Genomic DNA, 27207 nt, shown 5'->3' on the forward strand with positions numbered 1-27207 from the left:
AAGCAATTTACTTGACTCATTCAAAATCAACCAATCACGGACAGGCTACTAGAACTGTGTGGCCGGCCTAAACAAGAAAGTGGCAGTTGTATATGGAATTTCTCACAATATATATTGTTATGCAAGGGCGTAAAAAAGGCTAAATTTGGCCTTAAAAAGGCCGATCTGTCAAACATTAGAAAGGTCAAATTTTAAAAGCAATACAACGGCTTCAAATATACATTTAGTCTGTTGCAGGCCAGGATATAAATATCCTAACTCGCTACAAAAGAAAATAATGAAACGAATGGAAAGAAGGAAACAATACTCAATTGCTGGATAAAATAAACATGTCGTTTATTTCCTGTTGAAAAATGAATGTTTTAGGTGTAACACGTGTTCATGTCCGCGCGTAGAAAAAGGAGTGAGTGATGTAGTGGAATGAGAAATTGCAGTCCAGCGTGTAGACAAAGAAAAAGATAGAGGGTTGATATCAGTAAAGCTGTGCACACATGTCTGGTTGATGGACCAAAGCAAAAGGGGGAAAAAAAGAGTGAGAAAGTCAATCCAGTTCATGGAGAGAGAAAACGTGTAAGGTGTACGTACTGTCTGTTGACTCTTGCCCCATGCATAATAGCAGGTGACGTGAGGCGCGCGGGCCCCGCAAAGGAGGGGGCTGGTCCGCCAACCTCTCAGCTCGAGAGCTAAGTCGAAAAGGGTGAAGAGCTTATGCCTCTTGCTTTTATAGTTGTTTCCGGTGGTCTTTTGCGCATGTGTGGATTTCCTTCAAAGGGGAAGTGACGTTGCCCATGTGTGCGTGCATGTGCACGTATGTGTGCGTACATGTGTGTATGTTAGCATGTGTGTATGCACGTGAATGTGAGTGTACGTGAATGTGAATATATGTGCGTGTGTGTACGTGCGCACGTATGCTGTGTGCGCGTATGTATGTGACAAGAAATATGGCTTGAGATGTGAAAGCATGTTTTTGTGCAAGACTAGAAAAGGCTCGCACAAGTCAAAAAAAAAAAATGATGAAAAAATAATAAAAATGAATTTTTTTTTCTGATTTTATTTCAGTCTTAGGGTCAAATAATATGTTTTATATAGAAATAAATAGTGTTTATAAATTTTTGTTCGTCAAATAATTTACGCCGCTAAACTAAACATTTGCCAAGAACTATTTATGTGTGTGTTCTTAACCACAATTATATATGTATTTTAAGAATGTTCTTTATTTTCTAGTCAAAGTGAAATAAGTTGTAAAAAAAAAAAAAAGAAAAAAAAAGAAAAACCGCATTTTACTTCTTTTTCTAAACTACGTGTATTTACACAGAGAAAAACTGCTTCTACCGGAAGTCTTCATTTATAATGCGAGAAAAGAGAAAGAGAAAATCGTCTGAAAACGGAAGTGCTTACGTATCATTCCGAACCCCGGATTGAATAAACTAGTCAAGTAGAATATTCTTAATAACATATCCGACGTCGTTAAAATTTTTTTTTTTTTTTTTTAATAAACTCGATTAAGATTGATTAGTATTAATAATTATTATATGCCCTAATTGTCAGATTTTATAAGTTAGTTAAAAGTCCCAGGCCTTTCTTGTTGAAGGCGACGTGGATTAATCGACACCGGTTCTTGTTTGGCATATTTTCCGTAAGCATGGCGTCTAACGATATTGGTGAATGGTACCGATCCATTCCACAAATCACTAAGTATTGGTTTACTGGTTCTGTTGTGTTGCCTATCATCGCTCGGGTCGGTTTAATTTCTCCGTTGCTTCTTATTCTACGGTTCGATTTGGTCGTCTACAATTTTCAGGTTAGTTTTTATTTTATTTTATTTTCGTAAACGACTGTGAAATGTATTTTTTTTATTTCCTTGGATATTTATTTATGTATTTTTAGGTTAAGAATAATTGAGTTAGTTTGTTTTTTTTAATAATTAAAATTCATTAAATTGTTAATTAAAGTTAACTTCTCACGTAGGATACAGTAAGAAAGGCTGCAATTTTAATAAATAAAATCGGAAACTGTTGACATACGTAAACGTATTTTTGTTGGGTGTTTACTTATTTACGGTCGTTTTTAAATAAGTAAATTTTTTAAAAAAAGAAAACTACTGAATAGTTAACACTCGATGGCGTGAAAACATATATAAAAAAAACGGTAAATTTATACAAATACCGTGACAGCGAATTAGTAGAAAAAAATGTACCCTAACCCTAACCCTAACCCTAACCCAGTTTTCAGATTCGTGTTCAGCACACCGAAACGTAACAGAATACTACGTAAAAGATTTTACTAATTCGCTGTCACGGTGTTTGTATAATGATACCAAAAAAACAGGTACTTTTGCAGAGAAGGTACCTTGCTGAAATTATTTAGAAAGCCATTCTTTATATGGGGCTGTTTTGTAAATATTCTGTACTTTCACCTAACAATTTAATAAACAAGGTACCGTAAAACGAATTCAACTTAATACTATTTAAACAAACAGCACGGTACTTTCTCTGTATAAGCACCCCTTCTTTTCTCTTTTTTTCTTTGTTTTGTCCTTGTACAGAAGGCGACAGGTCGATTTTTTTCAAATAAGATTGCAGAAACAGGGACATAACTCAGATTGCTTATTTTAGAAAACATATTTTGGTACTTATGCACTTTTGTTACCGCGCTATTTTTTTAATAGTATTTTCAAGTTTAAATTAAAGTTATACGAAAATTGGGGGGGGGGGGTTCAATGTTTACTAGTTGTCCAAACTCTAAAGGGTGTTAATTCTGAAAGCCATGAGAGATTGGGGATGTTTATTCCGAAAAGCATTTTCTTATTTTCAACCTCCCCGTAATCTTCTTAAAGGTAAGTCTTTGGGTGGTCCCTCAGTGCACTTGCATTTTTACTCTTATTTTTTATTAAATTAAGTGAAAGTAGAGAATAGTTAGAAAACACCCTCCTCTATCCATGTTAAGAATAGCTTTCTAAATAAGTAGCCTGGGTGCCAGGTGTTAGGAGGTGTGTGTTGAGCAAAAAAAAAAAAAAAAAAAAAAGTGGTGGCAGACAGGGAGGCTCGAACCTGTATCGTGAAGGAGAAGAACGTGACAAAAAAAATGTGACGCCGTTGCGTCCATATCGCCAAACCGGAAGTGGCGAAGGTTTAAATTAAAGCTACTCAATCGGAAAGAGGGGATGACTTTCGAACCTGAAGCCCTGAGGCGAAGTTTGAAAATAAAATCGGCCAGCCAGAATGAGTTAGTGAAAGATGTTTGAATTTATTTAAGTAAGAACGAAATTGACAGGTGCGCGCCCAGAAGTCGTCGAGCGTTATGACGACGTCAATGACCAGGTTTGTTTGTTATAAGCGAAGTAAAAAAAGAGAACAACGTTAATATTTAAGCGGGAAAAAAAAACACAAAAAGAACTAATGTAAGGCAAACGAACGATGAAAACAGAAAAACGAACACGTGAAAAATGGCTTAACTAAGCCTGTTTCGATATTAAAATTTAAAAAATTGGTGTGTACCCGGGTGTTTTTGGGTGTGTGGTCTGAGGTGGATAAGCGAAGTAAAAAAAAAAAACCAGAAAAACGAACGTTACGTGAAAAATGGCTTAAATAACACTGGTTCAATATTTAAATTTAAAAAATCAAAAAAAAGACATCTCACACCAGTATTCGAACGCAAAACATTTAGATAATGAACCAACGCGCTAATCGACTGAGCTAATGCAATGTACATGAAATTTGTTCAGTTTTTCAACTATTTAAAGTAAATCAGGTCATGACATCATCTGGCGCATGCGTAGAACCGGCCTCCGTCATGAGAAGATCGTTTTTGTTTTGGGGCCCTGTCGAAAATTGTCGATTTCGGGGTGAAAAAAATGAACATTTTTGGCCAATTTTTCGAGCGAAAGATGGAGCTTCGATATGATACCGAGTTTGTGAATTTTCGTCGTGTCTGTCGAAAGTATTTAGCAGACACACAAACATACATACATTTTCGCTTTTATATATATAAAAGATAACGTTATTATTTCGGTATTATTTTACTTGAAGGCCCGTCTCACGCGAGCATAGTCCATGTGTGCGCTTGCGCATACAAAATGGTTATCCATGATAACAGAATTACATGGTTTAATATTTGGAAAACTACTTGATTTTTGTCTAATTTTAATTTTTTCCCAATACTACACTGTGACAAGGTAGTTTGGTACGCGAGTGCACATTTAACAGCCTTTGTTTATGCTTGTGCGTAGCGTAAACGAAGCATAGGCTGTGAAATGGAAAATAGTCCTAGAGTTCAGGGGTTAATACCATCGCACGCTTGCGCATACAAAAATGGCCAGCCGTGATAACATAGAATTACGTGGTTTCATGTTTGGAAAACTACTTGTTTTTCGTCTAATTTTAATTTTTTCCCAATACTACCCTGTGACAAGTAGTTTGGTACGCGAGTGCACATTTAACAGCCCTTTTTATGCTCGCGCGTAGCGTAAACGAAGGCTGGGCTGTTAAATGGAAAATAGTCCCAGAGCTAAGGGGTTAATACCATACAAACGGTAAATTTGCGACAGAAACGGTTACCATATTCTTTTAAAGCAGACCGAAAACTACAAAAAACTATTTTCTTTTTCTATACAAATGTGAGATGAGTCTTAAAGTAAAATACCGATTTTTCTTTATTTTTTAATTTCCTCGCGTCTTTATTGAAAGATAAAAACAAAAAAGAAACGAAACCTTTTAGCCAATAAACACTCTAATGCCCCATCTCTCAGGTGGCCAGAAAGTGGGTACTCATTTTACGTTAAATTTACATGGAAAAGTGATCACCCACTTTTCGAAAAAGTAATTTCTTCATATCATGAAAACTATATTTTTGCGACGGAAACGGTTTTCAGATTCGTTTTTAGCACACCGAAATCTACAAAAAAAAATATTTCGTTATATATGAACGTGAGACGGGCCTTAATGTAAAATTTTACCATTATTTCAGCACAGTCCAGTGAGTGCATTTTTAGATTACTTTCAACTTTTGCTTATTGTTCGTTATTTAATTAAATTTTTTTTTATTGTAAAAAATATATTTGATATAAATTTACAAAAATAGAACTGGAAATTATTCAAATTAATTAAAGTAGTTTTTGCTGTTTTTGTTGTTTAACTAAATTGAAACATGCACTTATTGCACCGTGCTGAAATAATGTTATTATTTAGAAAGCCATTCTTAACATTGGTAGGAGAGTGTGTTTTGTAACTAATCTGGGAGGACCTGAGCGTGAATCACTCAACTCCCGCAATAATTTTAACTGGTATTCTACAGGCGGTATTTTTTACGACCTAACCTAGTGTTGTGAGATGTTTTCCCCACCTTGGTTTCGCTATTGGCAGAATGAAAGAAAGGTAATCAGAAATCACAACAGTCTCACCTTTAAACTTCAACATAAATCTTATTAAATTAAAGATCCAATTGCAAAAGATGTGCCATCTTTAGTTTTCTGCAGAACAGAGCGGGTAACACCTATATAGGGTAATAGTTCAAGTTTATCTTTGCGTTTGCAGGATTAAAGTCTCCATGTTGTTCGAAAAATAGTTGCAGCAGGTCGATGTTTTTGAAGTGATGCCTTCCAAGGATGAATGCTTTGAGTCCGGTTGTCATCGTGGAGTTTACTGTAAAAAAACGGTCCAAATAGCGGACAAGTGGCAGGTCAAAATGTAGACCTTAAGAATCGTCTCGGAGAGACATTAAATAAGTAATGATGAAATCCAGTCCAATTGTAGAGCACATCAGTGTGCGAAGAATATAATATTTCGTCCGACATAAGGGCAATAGTGTTTGCAAATGGTAATATTTCATCTTACGTTAGGACATTAATACGTCTCAAATAGACAAAAAGGGTTTTGGGGTTCCATGCCTCAGATAAGGGGATGAGTTTTTCACGTCCTTTCGGCCTGCTGTCTTGAAGAAAACTGACGCTATCTGAAACTGAAAAATAGCGTCAAAATACAACTCTGCAGTTAATAACAACAATTAATCTGATTGGCTCAAACAAAATCGTGGGCAGTTAAACCGACCAATGAGGTGCCTGCTTATTTCTGCAGAATTTTTTACAGTGTAGTATAACTACTCCCAACATCCCCATGTTAAGAACGGCTTTCGGAATAACCCCCACCACCACCCACCTCGAAAACTATACTACATACTATAAACATTATTGGGTGGGCGTGATTCTCGTTCAGGTCCGGCCTATTCTATACTTTCCCCTAACAATTTAATTTTTTTAAAAAAACAAAAAAAAAAACTTGTTTCATGATTTATCTCCCTTGTTTGATCTGTTACTTTTCTTTGTACAAGCAACATTTTTTATTATAGGCAACAAAACAAAAATAGAGTGGAAAAAAAAAAACAGAGGTGGTAATGTCTGGCAGCAGGATGGTACCATGATAACAGAACAGATAATACCCCTTCCAAAATAGGAGGTAAAACCTGAAATGATACACACCCTTCATAAAAGAAAGTAATTCCAGTGAGTATGTTATCATGACAATAGAGAAGATACTACATGCTCTCTCCATCAAAGAAAAAGAAGATAATCTCTAAGATGATCTCATGACAAAATAATGAATACTACACTACCTCCCCCTCCCTTTCTCTCAAAGGAAGTAGTAGTGCCTGAGAGGATCACTCTCATCACCACTCCCTTAAAAAAGGGGAGATAATTGATAGGAAAACATGTAGTACTTTTTTCAAACTCCTCAGCTAAATGTTCAGAGGGAACATGAGTTGGAACAGATACATTGAAAGTATTGCTAGGGCCACTGTAAGGAAGGTGGGCTCTCTCTACCGTGCTAGAGAAAGTTATTTACACCTGAAAGTATTTTGTACCTCTGCAAGGCCATCGTTACTCCAGGTATTGAGTATTGTTGTCACATTTGGGCTGGTGCATCTGCTACTAGTCTCTCGCTTTTGGACAACCTGATAGGTCCTGAACTGTCATCTAGGCTTCAGTTTCTGTCCCATTGACGAAATGTTGCATCCCTCTGCCTACTATACAAGTATTTTAATGGTGGATGCTCTGATGAACTACAAACCCTTGTACCCCCTCAACATAAATACCCCCGACAAGCAGCAAAATCCCACCCCTAGCCAGTAGATTCCATGTTTAAAAAGGATGTGTCCTCTATAGTATCAGACCTAACCGAATGGTTAATTGTAGGCATAGACCGATTCATACCATCTAAAAAAATTCCAACAAAAACCTAACAGCCAGCCATGGTTTTCCCCAGAATGTGCTGCTGCCATTGTGCACAGAAATCACTTTTTCCATAACTACCAACGATGCACTGAGACTAAAGCTGCTTTCAGGAACACCAGCAACCACTGTAAAAGAGTAATAAAACATGCAAGAGAGCTATATGCCCAGTCTGTTAAATCCAAAGTAGCTGATCAGCGGCTTGGTTCCCACCAGTTTTGGCAAATAACAAATAGGATCCTGAACAGAAGTGTGCGTTCTATCCCAACCATTATCAATGGACCAGAGGTCATCTCGTCAGCATCAGACGAGGCCAAACTATTTGCCAAGAACTTTGCAGCTAATACTACCCTATGCGACGAAGGCCATCAACTCCCCATATTTCCTCCTATAACACAAAACGCGCTAGGTAATATACAAATATCTGTGCATGAGGTCGCCAAGCTAATCAAGAACCTTGATTCCAGTAAAGCAACTGGCCCTGACAGCATCCCAATTATAGTGTTAAAAAAGCTTCAACCTGAACTTGCTCCCATACTTACGAAACTGTTTAGGCGTTACCTAAAGGAGAAGTGCTTTCCAACACCCTGGAAAACCTCATGAGTATGCCCTGTATTTAAGAATTCAGGTGATAAGTCCTCTCCCTCTCAGTACAGACCAATAAGTCTCCTGTGTGTCATGAGTAAGTTGCTGGAATCCATATTAAATAGAGAAATAGTCAATCACCTCAGCAGAAATGACCTCCTTAGTGACACGCAATATGGTTTCCGTTCTGCAAGATCTACCACAGATGTGCTAACGGTTATATCTCATAGGATTAGCGAATCTCTCGACAAAGGCTACCTTTCTAGGGCAATTGCACTTGACATATCAAAGGCCTTCGGCAAGGTATGGCATAAAGGCCTACTTCACAAGATTTCCAGCTACGGTATAACTGAAAATGTTTTCTCAATCATTAAATCATTTCTCTCTAATAGGCTCATAAGAGTAGTGGTCGATGGACAAAAATCAGAGGCCTGCAGTATTAATGCTGGATTCCTTCAGGGGTCCATCCTGGGCCCAACTTTCTTCCTGATCTACATCAATGATCTCCCTAAACACATACTTAAATCATTCATTGACATCTATGCTGATGACACGACCATCTACAGCAACACATCAAAGGCTGTAAATGACAAAGTTCTCTCTGATTCTCTCTCCTCTGATCTCGAACGAGTGGTTCAGTGGGGAAAGTTGTGGCTGCTTACCTTTTAATGCATCTAAAACCAAACTCCTATCTTTACACCATCAACGATCTGATCCCCATCTGGCATCAATTGTAATGGATGGCTCTCGCCTAGGAGAAGCTCAATATTTTGACAAGCTTCTGTGCTTGACCTTTACTCCTGATATGAAATGGAACACGTACATCAAGTCTGTTGCCAGGGTCGCTGGAAAGATGGTGGGTTACTTCTACCGCTCCAGAAGATATCTCATTACTTATGCAATTCTCTATCTATATAAAAGCCAAGTACGTCCAAGGATGGAATACTGCTGCCATATCTGGGCAGGAGCTGCTAAAAACAGCCTATCCTGCCTTGACAGAGTACAGAATAGACTTTGTGGTTTAGTGGGGGATGCCCTTTTCTCTTCCCTGCAACCTCTCTCCCACAGAAGAGATGTTGCAAGCCTGTCTTTGTTTTACCGTTATTTCCATGGCAAGTGCTCGTCTGAGCTCCAATCTCTGGTCCCCCCCACGCCAATCTTTTACGAAAAACACCCATCTAGCTGAAGCCACTGTCAAAAATTTTCCCCACTCTCTATCTGTGCCTGAATCAAAACGTAGATTCCATGGACAAAGCTTCTTTCTTAGAACAGCACGCCAGTGGAACTCTGTTCCGTCTGCCTGTTTCCCACCTGACTACAACTTGGATGTCTTCAAATCCAACGTAAACAAATTCCTGATGAACCGCCCCCTTAAGTAGACACTTTGTGAAATCTCAACACTAACGTACAACGTACTGTACATGCAATAACCCTCATCCCTGAGTGGTTTCCAGGCCTTGATAAGTGGTGACCTCCTTGTAAAGAAATAAAAAAAAAAATAAAAAGATCCCTAGATGTAAGAAAGCCTTCTACTCTAATAGTTTCTTCCCTAGAACTACTAGACTTCGGAACTCCCTTCCGAATTCCTGCTTTCCCAACTGTACTGACATGCAGAAGTTCAAGTGTAATGTGAACAGACATTTTGCTGCTCAACTCCCGACATAGTATCTCTGCAACTTATGTTCCCTATAGTAGCCCCCTACATCAAAGTAGCACTGTGCCTTGTTTGGTGTGAAAATGTAATTTAAAAAAAAAAAAAAAGAAACATACAAGTTAGTGAGTGAGAAATATGATCAGAAGTGTACTGAGAACATGTTTGTGGAGAGGGACCACAGTGTGACAAGAGGACATTCCAAGAAGTTATTCAAGCATCAATCAAGACTCAACAAGAGCAAGTACTCTTTTCGCGTGCCCAGTGATCAACATGTGGAATGCACTAGGTGTATCAGAAGTTTCGTGAAAAATAGTGAATAATTCCACCCAGTCTTTCTAACCTTATTACTCCTCGAAAAATGTAATTCAAGCCCTAATTTTTTTTTTTTTTTTTTCAATTAAAGGAGCAAGGACCAAGGTTTCATTAAAAAAAAAAAAAAAAAAAAAAAAAAAAACGTTTTTTTTTTTTTAAAAAGGTTTTAAACTTAAGACTTTACAGGTAAATTTCTAAAAAACACTACTTTTTTTTGTTTTAAATTTGAATATATTATTTATTGACCTTTTCTCTTCAATTTGTGATATATAAAACTTTGGTGAGTAAATTAATTTACTTTTTAATAGACACTTGAAAATGGGGGGGCGTGAATTTTAAAAAAAAACGTTTGTCTAAAATATATTCGGTTTATTGGAAAGAGCATAAAATTTCACATTGACCCTGAAAATACCATAAAAATAGAATCAATAGAAAAATTTTGATAGATTTTTAAAGTTTAAAAATTGAAAAATATCGAGTTCGTAAAATTCATTACTGTTTTTTAAAAAATAAAAAAAAAATATTTCTATTACTTTTAAAAACAACTTTAATAGTTTATTTTGGAAGTATAATCCATAAAGAAAATAAACAACCCACTTTTAAAAGAGAAATTACGAGTTTTTTTATATTTTATTCGCAGTTTCGTGTGAGGGGTGTCAAAAATTCCTACAAAAATTCTGATACACCTAGGAATGCACTACTTGGATCAGTTATAAAAAAAAAATGAAACAGTACTTGAATTTGAAAAAGGGTTGAATAAATTCCATAAAAATAATGATCAGAAATATAATTATAAGGCACGCATCCTCCCACACATCAACATCATCAACCGTCAAAGTAGAGATGATGGCGATGAAGGTGTTGGGCCAGCGTCACAGGCTAAGCCTCTTCCAGAACATCATCTGCAAGCATCATCTGTAAGCATTAAAATAGAACAGATTAAAGCAAGGGATTTTTTTTTTTTTTCCATTTAAAAATGCTTACTCATAAAAACATTTTTATAGTACCTTGGAGGTAATAATTGAAATGATACACACCCCTCGTAAAAGAAAATAATTCCAGTGAGTATGTTATCAGTTGGGCTATGGCAAGAGAATATTCTTATCATTGTTTTGACTCTCAAGTATATATCCGACACAGTTAGACACAATTAATCAATCGAGAACCACATCACTCTATCTAAAAACATTTACGATATTAACTGATATATACTCGAGAGTCAAAATAATGAAAAGAATATGCTGTTGTCATAGCTCTAATTATCATCACAACAGAGAAGATACTACACTCTTTCTCTCCATCAAAGAAAAGATAATCTCTAAGATTATTTCATGATAAAATAACGGATACTACATTACTCCTCTCTCTCTCTCTCTCTCTCTCTCTCAAAGGACTACCACCACTCCCTTAAAAAAGGTTAGAGTTAGGGCTAACCCTAACCCCTCTCTCTCTCAAAGGACTACCACCACTCCCTTAAAAAAAGGGAGGTAATGATTGGAAAACAAGCTTGTAATAATTCAAAAGCTATACTACGCTATCCACTCTTATTAAAATAGATTAAAGCCAGGGTTCGTTTGATTTTCTTTTTTTCTTTTTTTTTTTTCTTTCATTTAAAAATGCTTACTCATAAAAATATTTTTAAAGTACCTTGGCCTTCTGGCAAGGATTAAAATATAGTATTTGCAAACAATTCAATAAAACGTTTTCAAATTGGGGTGAATGTGGTATTGTGGTGACAGATATTTCTAGTTAAGAGTAGGATAGGCAATTTTAAGTATTTGAAACCAACGATGACCAACGACACCCATTATCCCCACACAATGGCCTTGTGCCTAATTTATTCATTATGTATTTTTATATTTTGTTAAAATAAATATTTTAAAGTGTAGTATCTGTTTTCAGCAACATCAGACATTTTACTGTTGACGAAACTATTGCTTATATAAGAAATTATGACAAAGCAAATTACAAATGTATGTTATAGAATATTAATTTACTAGAAACTGTTTTTTAAAAATAATATGCAAATTAGGAATACGTAAAGCTGTTTGTAACTGTTTGCAGATTACTATATATACGGTATCACAAAATGATTTTTAGAGTTAAATAAGCATAAACCTTTTTGATGGTAATCTAATTAGGATCAATCAATAATCAATAAAGGTTTTATCAATCAATGAGGAACCCCTCCCTAGACTTTAGCCATCTAACTCTGTCCCAAGCTATCCACTGCCATGTGGAACCCATATGTTGTATCAGATCGTCCCTCCATCTCATTCTTGGTCTTCTTTTTGGCCTCTTATGTTCACGAGGTGTCCATTCCATTAGTCTGATGGACCATCTGTTGTCATGTTGTCTGGCTACGTGCTCTGCCTATCTGTGTTTGGATTTCTTGATGGCAATAACTCTTGTTTGTTGGCAGATCCAGATGTTTGTCCTTCTGTCTTGTAGAGTGATGCCCAACATTACCATCTCCATCTTCCTTTGTGTTACTGCCAAGATTTCACTTTGGCAAGACGGCAGGGTCCACGTTTCACAAATTAGGATAGGTGGAAAAAAAACTTTTGCATTTGTTTATCAGGTTCAAAAGAAAGTAATGTTTTTTTGTCCAACATTGCCCAGGGATGGAGCCCTGAACAAACCAATGGTTGAACATATCCTTCAGAATAGGGACCAACATATGCGACAGCCTCAAGTAGAATTCGTAGGGTAGACCATCAAGCCCCGGGGACTTGTTGCAGCCGACCTGCTTCAATGCAGTAATGATATCATGTTCTGCAACAAGACCATCACAGCTAGCCGCCATGAGGCGGGGCGAGTCTGCCAAATAGCTGCCAAACTCTTCGACCCTGAGTCTGGGTAGTTGGTTGAAGCGCTCCGATAGATGCTTCTGAAACCCCTCGCAAATCTCCCGCGTCGACACGAGCGCGTGCCCTTCCAGGTTGTTTACTTTTTGAATGTACCCGTCTGAGCTGCGCCTTAGAGCAGCCTTACGCTAAACAGCATCTACATTAACAGCCTTATTTAAGATTTTATTAGCCTAGCCCTAACTATCTGGCCCTCGTACCGCTCGCTAGCCAAGCGGTTGAGGTCTTGTTTAGCTAATGCTATCTCTAGCCCCCCCCCTCCACCGCCCGGGTTAGCCTATTCTCTATCTCCTTCTTGGCCTTAGCCTTATCTAGCGCGAGGCGTTGGCTGTACTGGACTGAGAAGCGTCTAATCCTAGCCTTGAGACTAACCCACCACTTACTCCCAGTAACTACCCCACTAATGCCCGTTGGATTATATATGTGACCTTCAACCGGAAGTCCTCCAGCTCCAACAAGGTGCTGTTGAACTTCCAGTATCTGGCCAGTTTAGGCCTATTTCATCTGAAACATTCATATTACAGTGTTTTTAATCTTTACAATAATTTCCATCATTTTCTATAACTTCTATCCAACAATCAACTAGCTTTTGGATGCCGCCTTCAAAAAATTTCTTTGCTTTTTGAAAGAAAAACAAATTCAAGTCATCTTTTAGTTGGTCGTCATTTTCATAAGTTTTTTATTGCTTAAGTGATTCTGCAAGGACTGGAAAAGATGATAGTCTGATGGAGCAATATTAGGTGAATAAGGTGGATGAAGCAAAACTTCCCAATTGAAACTCCTGACCTTTTCCTGAGTAACTCTTGATGTGCGAGGTCACATGTTATCATGCTGAAGCACTACACTCTTCCTATTGAGTAATGCTGGCCATCTTTTTAATAAAGCAGTTTTGGGATCATCCAGCTGCAAACAATATTTTACTGCAATGATTGTTTGGTTATGCTCTAGTAACTCATAATGAATCGGTACTCATGTCCCACCATAAAGAGAGTGTAACCTTCTTTGGATGTAGTCCTTATTTTGGAAAATGTTGTGGACTTTGGTTTCAGTCTAACCATTGTCTTTTTCGTTGAGTATTCTTGTAAAGAACCTGTTTTTCATTTCCAGTCACAATTCTTTGAAAAAAATGGTTCTCGGTGATTGTTAGAAAGTAAAGATATGTAAACAGTCAGTCTTTGATTTTGTTGAGCGCCTGTTTAAAGTTTTTTTTTTCTAACTCGTGAAGACACGAAATGATTGTGATATGGGTGGTAATTGAATTGTTCAGCTAATTCTCTGCTGATTAATTTTGGATTGACCGCCACAGCATCTTACATGATGTCTTCAGCAATTGATTTTGGTCTTCCCGAACGTTGCCGATCTGACAGGTTAAAGTCTCAAAAAAAAAATCTTTGCAAACGACCATTGATATTTTCGATCATTCAGATCATTCATACTATAGACATTTCCAATATTCCTTGTTACTTCTGCAGCTGAGTTTCCTTTCTTTTCTTTTATTTATTTTTTTTTAATTCATACAGCATGCAATTTTTTGATCGCTAAGACAGTTAAACTTAATATTTCCCCACTAATTACTATATCTGAAAGGCAAAGCAAAATATTAAGACACAAATTAAAAAAAAACAAGGCCGATAGCCATTAGTCGCGTGCTCTCGTGTAATGAATGAATGCGTGAATGTAGGATTGACATGAAATTCTTAAAGATAAACTAAAATGACCGAAAAATGGGCTGAAATGACTTAAATAAATAAAAAGTAAATGACTTAGAATGACTTTAATGAACTTAAGGATGAATTGAATGACCTTAAGAATGACTTGAATGCTTAAAAAATAACTGGAATCCTTCAAAAACAACTTGAATGATCTGGAGAATGACTTGAATGGCTTTGACACTGACTGGTTGTAAAGTGAGTAATCATTTTACATTAAATTAATACATAAAAGTGATCCCCCACTTTATATCACAATAAGTACAGCATGTAGTAAGAACAGATACTACACTTGAAGAACAGCATCTATTAACAACACAACTATGATCTTAACCAAAAAGGCCAAGCACAAAAGTGTTACAGACAGACCGACCGACTTATATAGTCGCTTGCATGTGACTAAAAAAATGGAGTAAACAAACAAATGAAATTGCTGGTTACTTACATACACGTGAAAGAGAAAGACAAATGGATAACTTGTCTTGCTACACTTAACTACATTGTAGGCATGTGCCCCCCCCCCTCTCTCTCCCACTCCATTGGAGTTGACATCTTAGACATGTCTTCTGCTTGAAATCTCAACAGGAAGGACACAGAACATCATTGTCCGGAATTCACATGATTTGGTCACCTTCCATTCTGAGGTCACCATGGACCATTAGGTGTCACTCAAACATTTCCATTCAAACAATGTATGTAACATAAGAATATTGAATGTTTCTTTTGAAGAATGCGTGAAAAATGGTCTAGATGAATAATCAAACATTGGTAAGTTGTGTATCGTTTTAAAGTCTACAACAATATAGAAGAATGCACACATTTTGACTTGGTTATTGACGTTTTAGAAAAGCTATAGTAGGATGTATTTGCTAGACATCTTTCTATTCATCAGAGGCAGCAACTGTGAGATCTTCTAGATGCATTTCTACAAGTATTGTGAATATCTAGATTAGGAGTTGGCAACTCCTGGCCCATATTTGGCCCTAGAATTGTTTTCGTCCAACTCAACAGCTGGACTGTGATTGCAATTATTATTGTTGTTTTCCTATATAGTAAAATAAGATAAATTATTTAGATAAAATCAGTGGGGGGGGGGGATACCTTACAAAAAAAAAAAAAAAACAGATTTTTTTTTTTTTCTTACCAGAGCTTACTACATACATATGCATCAGTTTTATTCACCTTTCTTCCACATGTTCGAGAGTTGGAAATTCTAGCATGTCAACCAGGTCCTACATTCATTCACTGCCACTTTCAATCCACAGAGCGTCTGAAAATTCAATTTACACTTAATGTACGTGTATGCAGCATAATCGCATCAACACACCTCTTCTTGTTAGATCACTAAAGTTAAGCAATGTTGAGTCTGGTCGGTACCAGATAGGTGACCATTTGGGAATACCAAATGCTGTAAATGGGAGGATGTCTACACCTCCTTACAAGAACTGCAAAAACCTAATATCATCTCCCCTGACCAGAATATACAAGTGATTCGGGACCACTTGTGAATTTGATATTCTCATGAAACTTCCTCCTTTGGAGAAAGTCAGTTCAACCCATTCATGGTGAGTGCCATTATGTAATGGCTGTTCACCAAGACCCTGCATAGCTAATTAGCCTCCTCTCTTGAAAAAAGTTTTCGACCCCCTGCTCTAGATCCATTTCTACAAGCATTATGCAAACTAATCAAAGACTTTTGCTAAAGCAGTAATGACAAAACAAAAATAAAAAAAACTGATAAATACAAAGCGAGCCCTCATCTGCCAAAGCATATTTTCTCAAATGAAAATTACTTTGTGTCATATTTACAGATGACAGGATGAACATGGATCCAGCCATGGAAGTGGCTCCAATTTGTCTTATCCCTGCCATAAAAGGGTTAGTCTTTGCCTGAGTCGCAGAAATTAAGAAGTACCGATTTCTGGAAAATTTATGACAGTGTAGTAAAAAATGGGAAATCCACAATTCCCCCGACTATCCGACCACCTTCAGGTTGTTTGCATGGCAACCAAAAAGGCAAACCTGCTTGCCCAACGATTTACCTCCAACTCCACTGTAGACCAAACAAGCCACCTCCTCCCAAATTTCACTTTGTGGACAGAAGCCACATTCAGTGATCTGAAAATCACACTTTCCCATGTTTGTAATGTCATAAAAAACTAGATATTTCAAAGGTGTATGGGCCTGATTTCATCCCTGCTATACTATTGTAAAAATCCTCTGCTGAGGTTGCCCTAGTTCTCTCCAAACTTTTCAAGAAATACCCTACCTTAGGAAGTATTATTTTTGGAACAACCCTCGTACTATTAAAAAGTTATGCTTTCAGAGCTTGTCTGTTTATATGCAAATCGAAATGTGATTTTCATTTTTTTTTTTTTTTTTTTTTTTTTTTTTTTTATAACTGGATGCATGTTTTATACAAGGGATGTTCCAAAAGTAATATCTTGTATTTTTTATTCAGTCCAATGGATCAGAGGGGATTGCAAATTGCACTATATGACTGAACTTATACATTCATAACCTGAAAGTTCCATCTCTCTGTTGCAGATATTGATGGTGTGCGGCTCTAAGAAAGTAACCCAAGTCATAGACGTGTGTCGGAAGCAGAATTCCTGCCAAAGGTGTATTGAGAGTGGTGGTGACTATGTAGAAAAATGAATTTTGGAACACAAAATGTTGTTTTGTTTTAATGGTATCATTCTTGGCTCTTTTATCAATATTTTGATTTAAAAAAAAAAAAATAAGAGACTTTACTTTTGAAATGACACTCGTAAATTTCAAGAAATTAAAAAATATTAAACATTTTCTTTTTAAAATCTACGAAAAGAGGTAGACATAAATGGTATTTGACATTAGTTCAAAGAAAATTATTTTTTTTGTTTAAAAAAAGAAAAAAAAAAAAAAATTTTATTTTTTTTTTAACAATAGAAATAATACCTGAATATATTCATCATAGTTACTTATGAAAATACCAAGTAGCATATTTTTTCCATAACATTTATTTCTTTTGGCAAACTCTCGTTTCCCTTGTTTTGTTTTTTTACTTCTCACATTTCATGAGCGATGTTTCTGACAAAGGGGAAAGAATTGTTGTTTTCTGTGTCAGAATCTATTCCGTCTAACACTTATTGTTGGCAAGTTTTTGACCTTGAAGAAGTATTTATTTATTTTTTTAGTTCCTTACATCAAGTGGCTTCATACCTTGTCTGGAACAATTCCATACTAACTATAAAGATGTAAAGATGTGACATGTGCCGTTCAAAGAACAGGAATAAACTAGTAGGAAATGATTAATCTATTAAATCCCAGAGTATCAATTTTTTTTACTATTTAGTTGAAACTTTGTGTAATGACTAACTGTAAAATGTTTTTCACTCCTAATGGGGGTATGAGACGAATGGATTCTTCAATCATTTTTATAACCAACGGCTGTGCTAAACAACCAATGAAAATGTCCCAAAATTATTATAAAAATTGTCGAATTTTGGATTCAATCAGTTCGCCGTTTACTACGTCACGGACCGCATTTAATTTTTGGCCGCCATCTTGGTTACTGATCTGAACTATGCCGCCATCTTGGTTACTGATCTGAACTACATCGCCATCTTTGTTCAACACAATATCTCAGAACTTAAGAGGTTAACTATGCCACGGACCGCATTTGATTCTTGGCCGCCATCTTGGTTACTGATCTGAACTAAGCCGCCATCTTTGTTCAACACAATGTCTCAAAACTTAACACTAACAAATGGGTTAGCACATTGAAAGAAGTTGTTTATTTTATTTAGAAACTCTTATGACTAGGACACTGGGTACACGTGATATATTTTAGAAATCAAGAGACTTTACATTCAAGATCAAATTTGCACATTATGATGCATGGTAGTTTACAATAAGAGTTACATTGCACTTTTGGCAATAAGTTAACTTGGACGTCTTCAAGTCCAACATAAACAAACTTCTGACAAACCACCCCCTTAAGTAAGACACTCTATCAAAACCCCCAATATTAATGATTACTACAATACTATCTCATTGATTACTGTACACGCAATAACCCTTATTCCTGAGTGGCCTTGATAAGTGGTGACCCCAATGTAAAAAAAAAAAAAAAAAAAAAAAGTTAGACCATGGCCAATATTTTGATTGTGTTAGATGACAATTGACCAAACAATGTGGATGAAATGGCTGTACGAAAACAAACAACAAACTCTACCGAAAACATAACCTCCTCGGTAGAGTTAATAATTATAATTCCTATTTACTTGCCTTCCCATGAGGGCAGAGTTAGACAGAAAGTCGGTTCTTGATGAGGGGAAAATCCAGCTCCCCAAACTCTGGGTAGGAACAAAAATAAAAATTGTCTGTCATGAAGGATTTCTCCTCCACTGACCGAGGATATAAAAAATGAAGTGTAGCATCACAACAGATACTACACTGTGATCTTGCCCCCCCCCCCGAAAGCGAAGAAAATGAATGCTGGCAGTATATTTGTAAAAATGAAAAAGAGAAAAATCGCATAACTGATTTTTAAATGATCTACATAGAGGAATTGTTGCCTTTTTATTAGATGATTTTGACATGTTTATTTCATTATACCTTTATATATATATATAGTGAAGTGGATAACTACATTTTAACAATAACATATATATATACCGCTCCCCATGTGGGAGTACCAAATTGGTTAAAAGGGAAAATTATTCCCAACTCGCATTTAGGTAAAAATGCACTTTCGTAAATAATTGAATTCATTCAAAACATATCGCTAAAACCAAAAAACAAAAACATCTCTCTCTCTCTCTCTCTCTCTCTCTCTCTCTATATATATATATATATATATATATATATATATATATATATATATATAAAGGTATAAAGAGAGCCACAAGAGGGAAAGGAAGAAATGTATCTGATTGGCAAATGCAATTGACAACATTTCTTTTTCTTGCAACATCTGGACTTTATTCATTGTGTGTCTATTTGTTTGAAATTGATTTTTTTTTTTTCTCTCTTGTAATCATTTATTAAGTGAACAAGTCTCCCCACCCTCATTCATAACAGAAGGTGATTGACTCTGCTTTTCCAAGCAATTATGTTGCTTTTCAGAGCATTTTTTTTTCTTGATTTTATTTATTTATTTATTCCCCCCCCCCCCAAGAAGCCTTGTTGAAATAGTAAAGTCTCCAGAATACACAAAATTATTGACTTGGCTGGGACTCTTCTATTTTGGCATTACCTACTTTGACTGTTTGTTATTACTGGTAGGACTATCCGGGTCAAAATATGCTTAAATATATTTTAATTCATGCAGGTTTAATATTTATGATTACAGAGCAAATTCTTTATTGAATATTATATTGTACCTAATATATTGTAGTGATTTCAAGTTTTTTTTTTTTTTTTTTTTTTTTTTTTTTTTTTTTAAATAACTTGAGTGCCATCAGCTAGAATGGAAACCAAAACATTTAACGCTCAAGCCAGGTCTCTTTCCAATATAGCTATCAAGATATAGGTAAGAAAGATTTCATATTAAACCACTCGAAGGAACGGATCAAATTTAGGCATGCGCAGAAAGAAGTAAAAGTATGTCAGCAAGTTGAAATGTAAATTTTGCATTTAACTTGCCGACATATTTCATCTATCCAAATAAAGATTTTACTTATATTGGTGTATGATTACTGTTTCCTGTTAATTTCAGTGTCATGTGACCAGTAATTTAGCAGTTTATTGATTTAAATATTTTCACACATCTACTGTTTCATCTATATGAATTAGTACATTCATATTTTGACAAACAACTTTGAAAATAAACGAGGCAAGTACTGGTCCAGTCAGCAATGCACTGTTCGACTCACGCATGATTTTCTCCTGGTAATTGTCTGTATTTTTGAGATGAGGTGTTTTCATTGATTGAGATTGTCGGACTGACTTCCTCATCTTGGTTGTTATAGTCACAACGTTTCGGCCGTTTTGCCCTCCGGCCTTCATCAGGTGTTTTTGTATCGAACTGGGGGACCGTTTGTTAGGAGTCTCGAACCCAACCCTTTATTATTATTACGGGGGTACCGTGTTCGGACTCCAGCTAGGCTCTGGGACATAGTTGCTGATTCTCTGTTTTGAATGTTACTTTTCACTGCTTTCGTTCAGGATTGAACTCAGCACCTTTGTTTGCCTCACCAGTTAGTTAGACAGATAGATCGAGATAGATACACATAGATATATAGACAGATTGACAGATAAATAACAGCTAATTTCTTGTGCTCCACAACTATATAACACTAATATCTGCTCTCGTTTGACCTCGGGAAGAAGACATCCTGAACCACATCAGCAATGCTTGCATCACCTTCTGTCGATTTTGACCACAGTTCTAGTCTCAAAAAGAAATAAGGCTGAATACCGAAGTCGGAATTTACCAGATCCCCATCCGCATCATTTTCCTTTATGGCTGTGAGACATAACCTGTGCAAGCAAGTGACCTACGTGAACTGGAAGTATTCGACCATCACTACCTACATCCTCCATGTCCAGTGGCAACAGTTTGTTCCAACAGAATAATTTGCACTTGCTGCAAGATCCACTCCCTACAAAAAATCTCGCTTTGCAAAACGCCTTCGTTGGTTCGGCCATACCCTTCAACAACACCCAGAGGACTTCATCTGTGAAGTTATCGATCTGGCACAGCCACCAAGCTGGAAGAAACCTCGCAGTGGCCAACTCAAAACCTAGCTGAGGACAATAAAGCAGGATGCTGAACTGAGTCTGGACCCGCACCTTTTTGGTGTCTGTCGCTGGTCTGCACTTATAACGGACAAAGCTTTAGATCACTGTGCCTGGTCAGCCAGTGTTCGGAATGTGGTGAACTTGTTGGAAAGAGCTGACCAAACCGACCCAGGATGAATGCCACAACCATAACTTGTGGAAATTCCACAGCTGTATTAGTCTCAAATGTAGTTCCTGAATATATTTTGTTACACGAATCTTATCTCCAAAACTCTTCTCGGAGTTTTGACATTCTATTCTATGGACATCCTGCATAAATATAGACTCCCATAATATATGATACCATCTTTGGACAAAACAGATATTACACTTTGATCTTAACTCAAAGGTCAAGAAAGTGTATTTTTATTTGAGTTTTACATTTGACACAACCGCGATATCAGATGAAATTTAAAGAAATTACCGTTTTTTGCATTTCAAGTGATAACTTCTGTACAAACAAGAAATTACCTGAGTGTATTATTCTTATGTAGATTGTTAAGTGTTTATGATAGTCTCTCTATGCTCTTGTTTGTTTTTATTTGTTTATTTTTTATTGCAGATATGGCGGATAATTACTTCTGTGTTGTATTACCCGATATCGGGTCCAAGAGGATTTCATTACTTGCTTAGTCTATACTTCTTATACTCTTACTCGGTCCGATTAGAAACAGGTAAGTAAAATCTATTATCTTAACATCTATTATTCACTAGCCTGGGTACTCGGTATTGCCCCGGTGTTTTGAGGTGTGTGGTTAGCAAAAAAAAAAAAAAAAAGTGATAGTAGGTAGGCAGGCTCGAATCTGTATCACGAAGGAAGAAAAGAATGTGAAAAAAAAAAAATTCCTCGTCGTAGAAAAGTGGCCAGTTGAGGGTGAAGGAATTAATGTTATTGCCCAATTTTTCGATATTTGTTGTCCGAATGGTCGAGCTCAAAACAATACCAATCTCATGAAAATCCGTCGCCTCCGTTGTAAGTTTTAGGCAGACATATATACATACATGCATACATACATTTAAACAGACAGGTGAGATTTATATTAAAGATTAGGCCTCTTTAATGCATAAGATCCAAAGTTTTGGAATCATTAGTGTCCTCTTTAAATTAGTATAATCTTAGCTAAATAGGTTCAGTGACAGTAAAAGTTAAGAATAGTTAACACTTGGTCGTTTCCCTGACTGCGGTAACGTCTTTGATGGTCCTGACATGCAGCTTATCACTTAGAAGGAGAATTAATTTGCAATGTAATCTTCTCTGTCTGGGTAGCACAAACATATTAGTGGATAGCTGACAAACTGGCCAACAGCTATCAAGGAGTTGGCTGACTCTCAGGTCCGCAGGTGGTCGTCATTTGGCTGTAAAATTGTACGGCTTTGCTCAAAACTGCCATGCATGGATTGCCATGGTTTGAGATGTGGTCCAGACCAAGAAAGAAACTGGTTTAACTTTTGTTTTCACCAACAAGAAATCAATAGACCAAATAAGTTAGTCTTCATACGTACAAGGTTTACATGTGCTCTTTTTATTCTCTTCATCGTCATTCCTTTTCATCTTTGGCTGTGATCGTCCAGTGATCCTCGTCTGCCTCAACTATTAAACTAAGATGAATAAAAATTCTCATGCAAGAAAGATACAAGGATACGTTTGCTGAGTTTCTTCAAGGTTTTACTAGAGAGAATGAACTTGAGGAGAAAGATTAAATAACTATCTACTTCTTGACTTACTAATGTATTAACGCAAGAAATAAGAAGAGTGATGCAACAGCGAGATAATGGTATCATTTACCGAAATTATCAATTTCTACCTCGTCTGGACATGTCTCATTCACATACTTCCAACAGCGAGACTCATCTCAAAACATTTGTCTCACTCAAAAACATGACACCATTCGTCATATCCTCGTATAGCTCAACTCCTGTTTTTGTTTAGAGTTTGACCTATTGCCCTCCCCCCCCCATTACCCCGCTTCAACTTGCGTTGCCCATCTCTAGTTACAATTTTGTAGATAGGTTATTGTGACATGCACTACAGGTGACCTTCATCCAAATTCAAACTAGCTAACTTAATTGCTACATACTGACATAGGGTTCCTGCTATGTAACAATTTGACCAGGGTGAATGCTGTTGCAACAATAACTATTTTGTGTATGCATATTTTTTTTCTTTTTTTTTTTTTTTTTTTTTTTTTTAAACATATAGAATAGTTAACACTTGATAACTCGTAAACAAGAAGAAAAAATTATAATGTATGTCAAATGCATTAGAATGAAATTCTCTAACTAGCTGGCTTTTACTTTTACAACGCTTTATTTCACGCTTTATTTTTTATTAAATCTGTCTTCTCAAAACTGAACGTTTAATGCCTGCAAAGATATGTCAGCATATTGTGGCTGCCATTAAAAGTTGATTGTCAAAAATCAACTTTTATTGTAGAAAATGTGATAAAGTGTTTGGGTTCTTTAGACTACGGTTCTTATCTTGAGTGTTATGTTCACATTTTGGTTGATATAGCCTCCAACCTTCTTCAGATGTATCTTGTCGGACTCGTCAAACAAATTTTAAGTGACCTTAAACTATATCCGATGGTGAGGCCCCAGCTTGCAGGCTCTTGGGAGTGTGAAGCCACCCTTTAATTGCCATTGCTCCCAGGTCCACTCTGACCCGGAGTGGTAGTACCTGTTAGGGTCCCAACTATGGGTTAAATAGAAACTGACTTGCAAAAAACAAATATATTCTATTAAAAAATTGTTCTTCATTAAATAACCTGAAAGGGGTTGATATGCCGTAAAACAAAACAACCAATCAACAAATTTTAAGGTACGGATATAATATAGCTTTTCATAAAGCAAATATAAAAATAGAAGTTTTGATAAATTTTTGCTTGGTTTCCACCTTAACATTTTCCTTTAAAAACGACAACTTTTATATGTTTTCAGGTATGCTGAAAACGAATATTGCATTTAAATTTTCCTCAAATGAGTAGTTTTTAGGATATTAAGCAATGTAATTCCTTATGTTAAAAGTGATGGCCATTGCTGTACATGCAAGCATGTATAATTAATATACTCACTATTCCATAGCTAGCTGTGACATATACTGACCCAATGGGTCACAGGTAGTATAGTAAACATTAAAACTTGACTGGTTAGGGGAGGGAATTTCATTCTAATGTGCTCAATAGAATTTTTGTTTTGTTTTGTTAGTTATTGAGTGCTAACTATTCGAAAGAGATATTTATTGAAAAGTTTTTATAATTAATTCCTATTTCAGTCATGTAAATTATTTCGAATTGAAAGAACACACACTTAAACCGGAATATGCTGTTTTTGCTAATAATGAAGACATTCACATAAGCAGCATCAGCAATCCTTTTTTTTTTTTTTTTTTTTTTTTTTTTTTTTCACCAACAACAAAAATGTGTGAACGTGACGTCCAAAACAAAAATCTTTCAGGCAAAAAAATTTTATTTTTTTATTTTGTCATTTCAATCTCCCAACATTGCCTAAATTTGCATAATTATCGTTGCTTCGTTTCTAAATGATTCTAGGTTTGTATGCCACCATTTCCTTCCAGCAGGCACGTGCCAACTGTGGTTGCTTATTTCTCTGTCTCTCTGCACTATTACCACGCTATAAAATAAAAATGAAGTCCTACCAGACCCATGTAAACGCCTCATTCGAGAGCTAGGACTCTAGATTCTTGGCACATGGTCGTCTAGATTGTTACATAATCTGGTATGCTGAAAGCGAATATCGAAGCGGCAGGCAGGAAGAAAGACGACGATTGTAGTCTATCTACAAAAGCTTAATTCTCATAAAATTATGTACAAATGTTTTTACAATTCTCATTCAGATTTTGTAAGTTCTTTTCAAAGTCTCAACTCTCTTCACAGCCAGCGACCGACGGATGGACGAGGTGGGGAGGGGTCATATCTTTTCTCTATTCTGATCTGAACTCTGTTCGACTCAACTCTGGAACTCTTCTCTCAAAAAAACTAATTTTCGCACGACAATCATATTTATAGTAAGGTAAGTGGATGGGGTAGTACTTCTCCCCAGCCAATAAGATTTCGCCACGAATCTCCACGAAATCCTAAGCCCCAGGGTTTTGCATGGGTACAATTCCCACACTGAATCTAAGTATGATTTTCAAGGACAGATGTCAATTCTGACCTCCGACCCTGGAGTTCATCTAGGGCCAGACAAGGTTCTAAGTGAAATTTCCTGTTAACTTTTAGCCATAAAAATATATTTCTCTGATTTTCAAACAATATCTATTTTGACATGAAATAAAATATGTATATTTATCTTCTCTATCTTAAATCCTTGGGTTATCTGGCGTCACCCGGGAATACAAAGCTACCTCAGTGTAGTTCTAACGCTTCTCAATGGGGCATTACGTTACACCCAAAAGAAACATTCCCCCAGGGTTCAAACCTTGGTAGAAAAAGCAGGGTGACTCTAAATAGAGCCAGAGTCAAAGTAGGCAAAACAAAAGACAATCTCCACAAGTGGGGCCTAGACACCTCACCTTTATGTCACTGTGGAGAGGTACAAACGATGCACCACCTTAGGAAAAACTGTCGATTTGGTCCTCATTGCTCAAACAAAGACTTAAGGAGGCAAACAGCACCGCCATGCGATGGGTTAATTCCTATTGCGATAACATATGATGATGACCACGCTATTCTAAACTTTTACTGTTAAATTTAATGTGCCTTTCTTGTTAGCAACTTTTGTTGTGTAAATGGAAAGAAAGGTTATTTTCTGAATTTTTCACAACCATTGTAAAGATTTGACAGTATAAGTTTTGCTGTTATATTTTCTTCCCACTGAATTCTGCTAAATGTTAATTAACAGACCTTTTCTTGGCTTTCTTTTTTTTCCACCAGGTATATTTGATGGCCGCCCTGCTGATTACGTTTTTATGCTGCTGTTCAATCTCACGTGCTTGGTTGTATCCTTTTTTGCTATAGTACAATTGTATTTCTTTTTTTATATATACCGAGTCGTCATTTATCAAGGCTAAAAGCTACTCAAGAATAAGAGGTAATGCGATTGTCAGTTGGATGATAAATAACATTATGAGAGGATTGAAAACATACTATTTTATTCAATTATATTAGAAGTTAGAACAACAAGGAATTAAGGCTGTATGTCAGGATTTAGTTGTCGAGTTAAGAAATGTTGAATCACCATTTTGTAATAAGGTTGCTGCGTTTGTATCCATCTTACTTGCTTTGTTTGATATGAAGAAAAATATCACCAGGTTTTGGCTAAACCTTCGGTACTTGTATAGTTTAATCAAGACATTAAAAAAATGAAAATATCAAACAGGTTATATTGTACGTATCCGTTATGGAACGAAGTTCTCTGAAAAAAAAAGAAATTCACTTAATTTTATCAAGTAGTTTGTTTTGTTTTTTACAGCGAAAAAAAAACAATTTATGATACCAAGCAAAAAATTCGATTTTTAGGAAGAAAAGCTAGTAATAAAGATGGAGGAGGAGTGTCGGCGCTTTACATGGAGTTATCTCCCCATGGCGTGTTAAAAATTTCCATAATGGCTGACTTCAACACACTCTTGTAAAAACGTTTTTCCGTTGTAAAAAAAAAACTAATTGATCAAATTAAATGAAGTTTTTTTTTTTTTTTTTGAGATCTTCAGTCCACAACGGATACGTACAATATAACCTTTTTCCGATATTTTCATTTTTTAATGTCTTGATTAAACTGTACAAGTACCAAACCTTTTCTACAATTTGAATCCATTTTATTCAAACAGATTTGTCAACATGTTATGTAGCGGGGTGAGTGTATATTAACAGATGTTTCTTTAGCATTGTGATATATACACTGTCGTCTAGTGGTTGAATGTTTTCTTTTTGCATGTATGTAAAATGTTCAATTTTGACCCCCCTTAGCAGCTTTTTCTTATGAAAACGGATTAAAGTTTTCCACATGTCTGAATACCCTATATACCAAACTTCAAGTCTGTAGATCAAAAATATGTTGAGTATATAGGTTGAGAAGTGTCTTCTCACACACATACACACATTCTCACTTTTATAGATGCACCCAACGTTGCCCAGT

At 36.2% G+C, this 27207-nt stretch overlaps 1 protein-coding gene across 1 annotated transcript in view; it reads left to right on the forward strand.

The window, feature by feature from the left end:
- The first annotated feature begins 1358 nt into the window (after window positions 1-1358).
- The window catches only part of LOC145254826 (derlin-1-like), a 58912-nt gene continuing 33063 nt past the window's right edge, over window positions 1359-27207 (forward strand). Inside the window, exons 1-3 of the mRNA XM_080113657.1 lie at window positions 1359-1801; window positions 21677-21788; window positions 26007-26071. Coding sequence (XP_079969783.1) covers window positions 1643-1801; window positions 21677-21788; window positions 26007-26071 — 336 coding nt within the window. The 5' untranslated portion in view covers window positions 1359-1642. The remainder of the gene's footprint in view (window positions 1802-21676; window positions 21789-26006; window positions 26072-27207) is intronic.

The sequence above is a fragment of the Euprymna scolopes genome, chromosome 30 (genome assembly GCF_053919585.1).
Source record: "Euprymna scolopes isolate OS-2025 chromosome 30, ASM5391958v1, whole genome shotgun sequence".
NCBI classification, from domain to species: Eukaryota; Metazoa; Mollusca; class Cephalopoda; order Sepiida; family Sepiolidae; genus Euprymna; species Euprymna scolopes.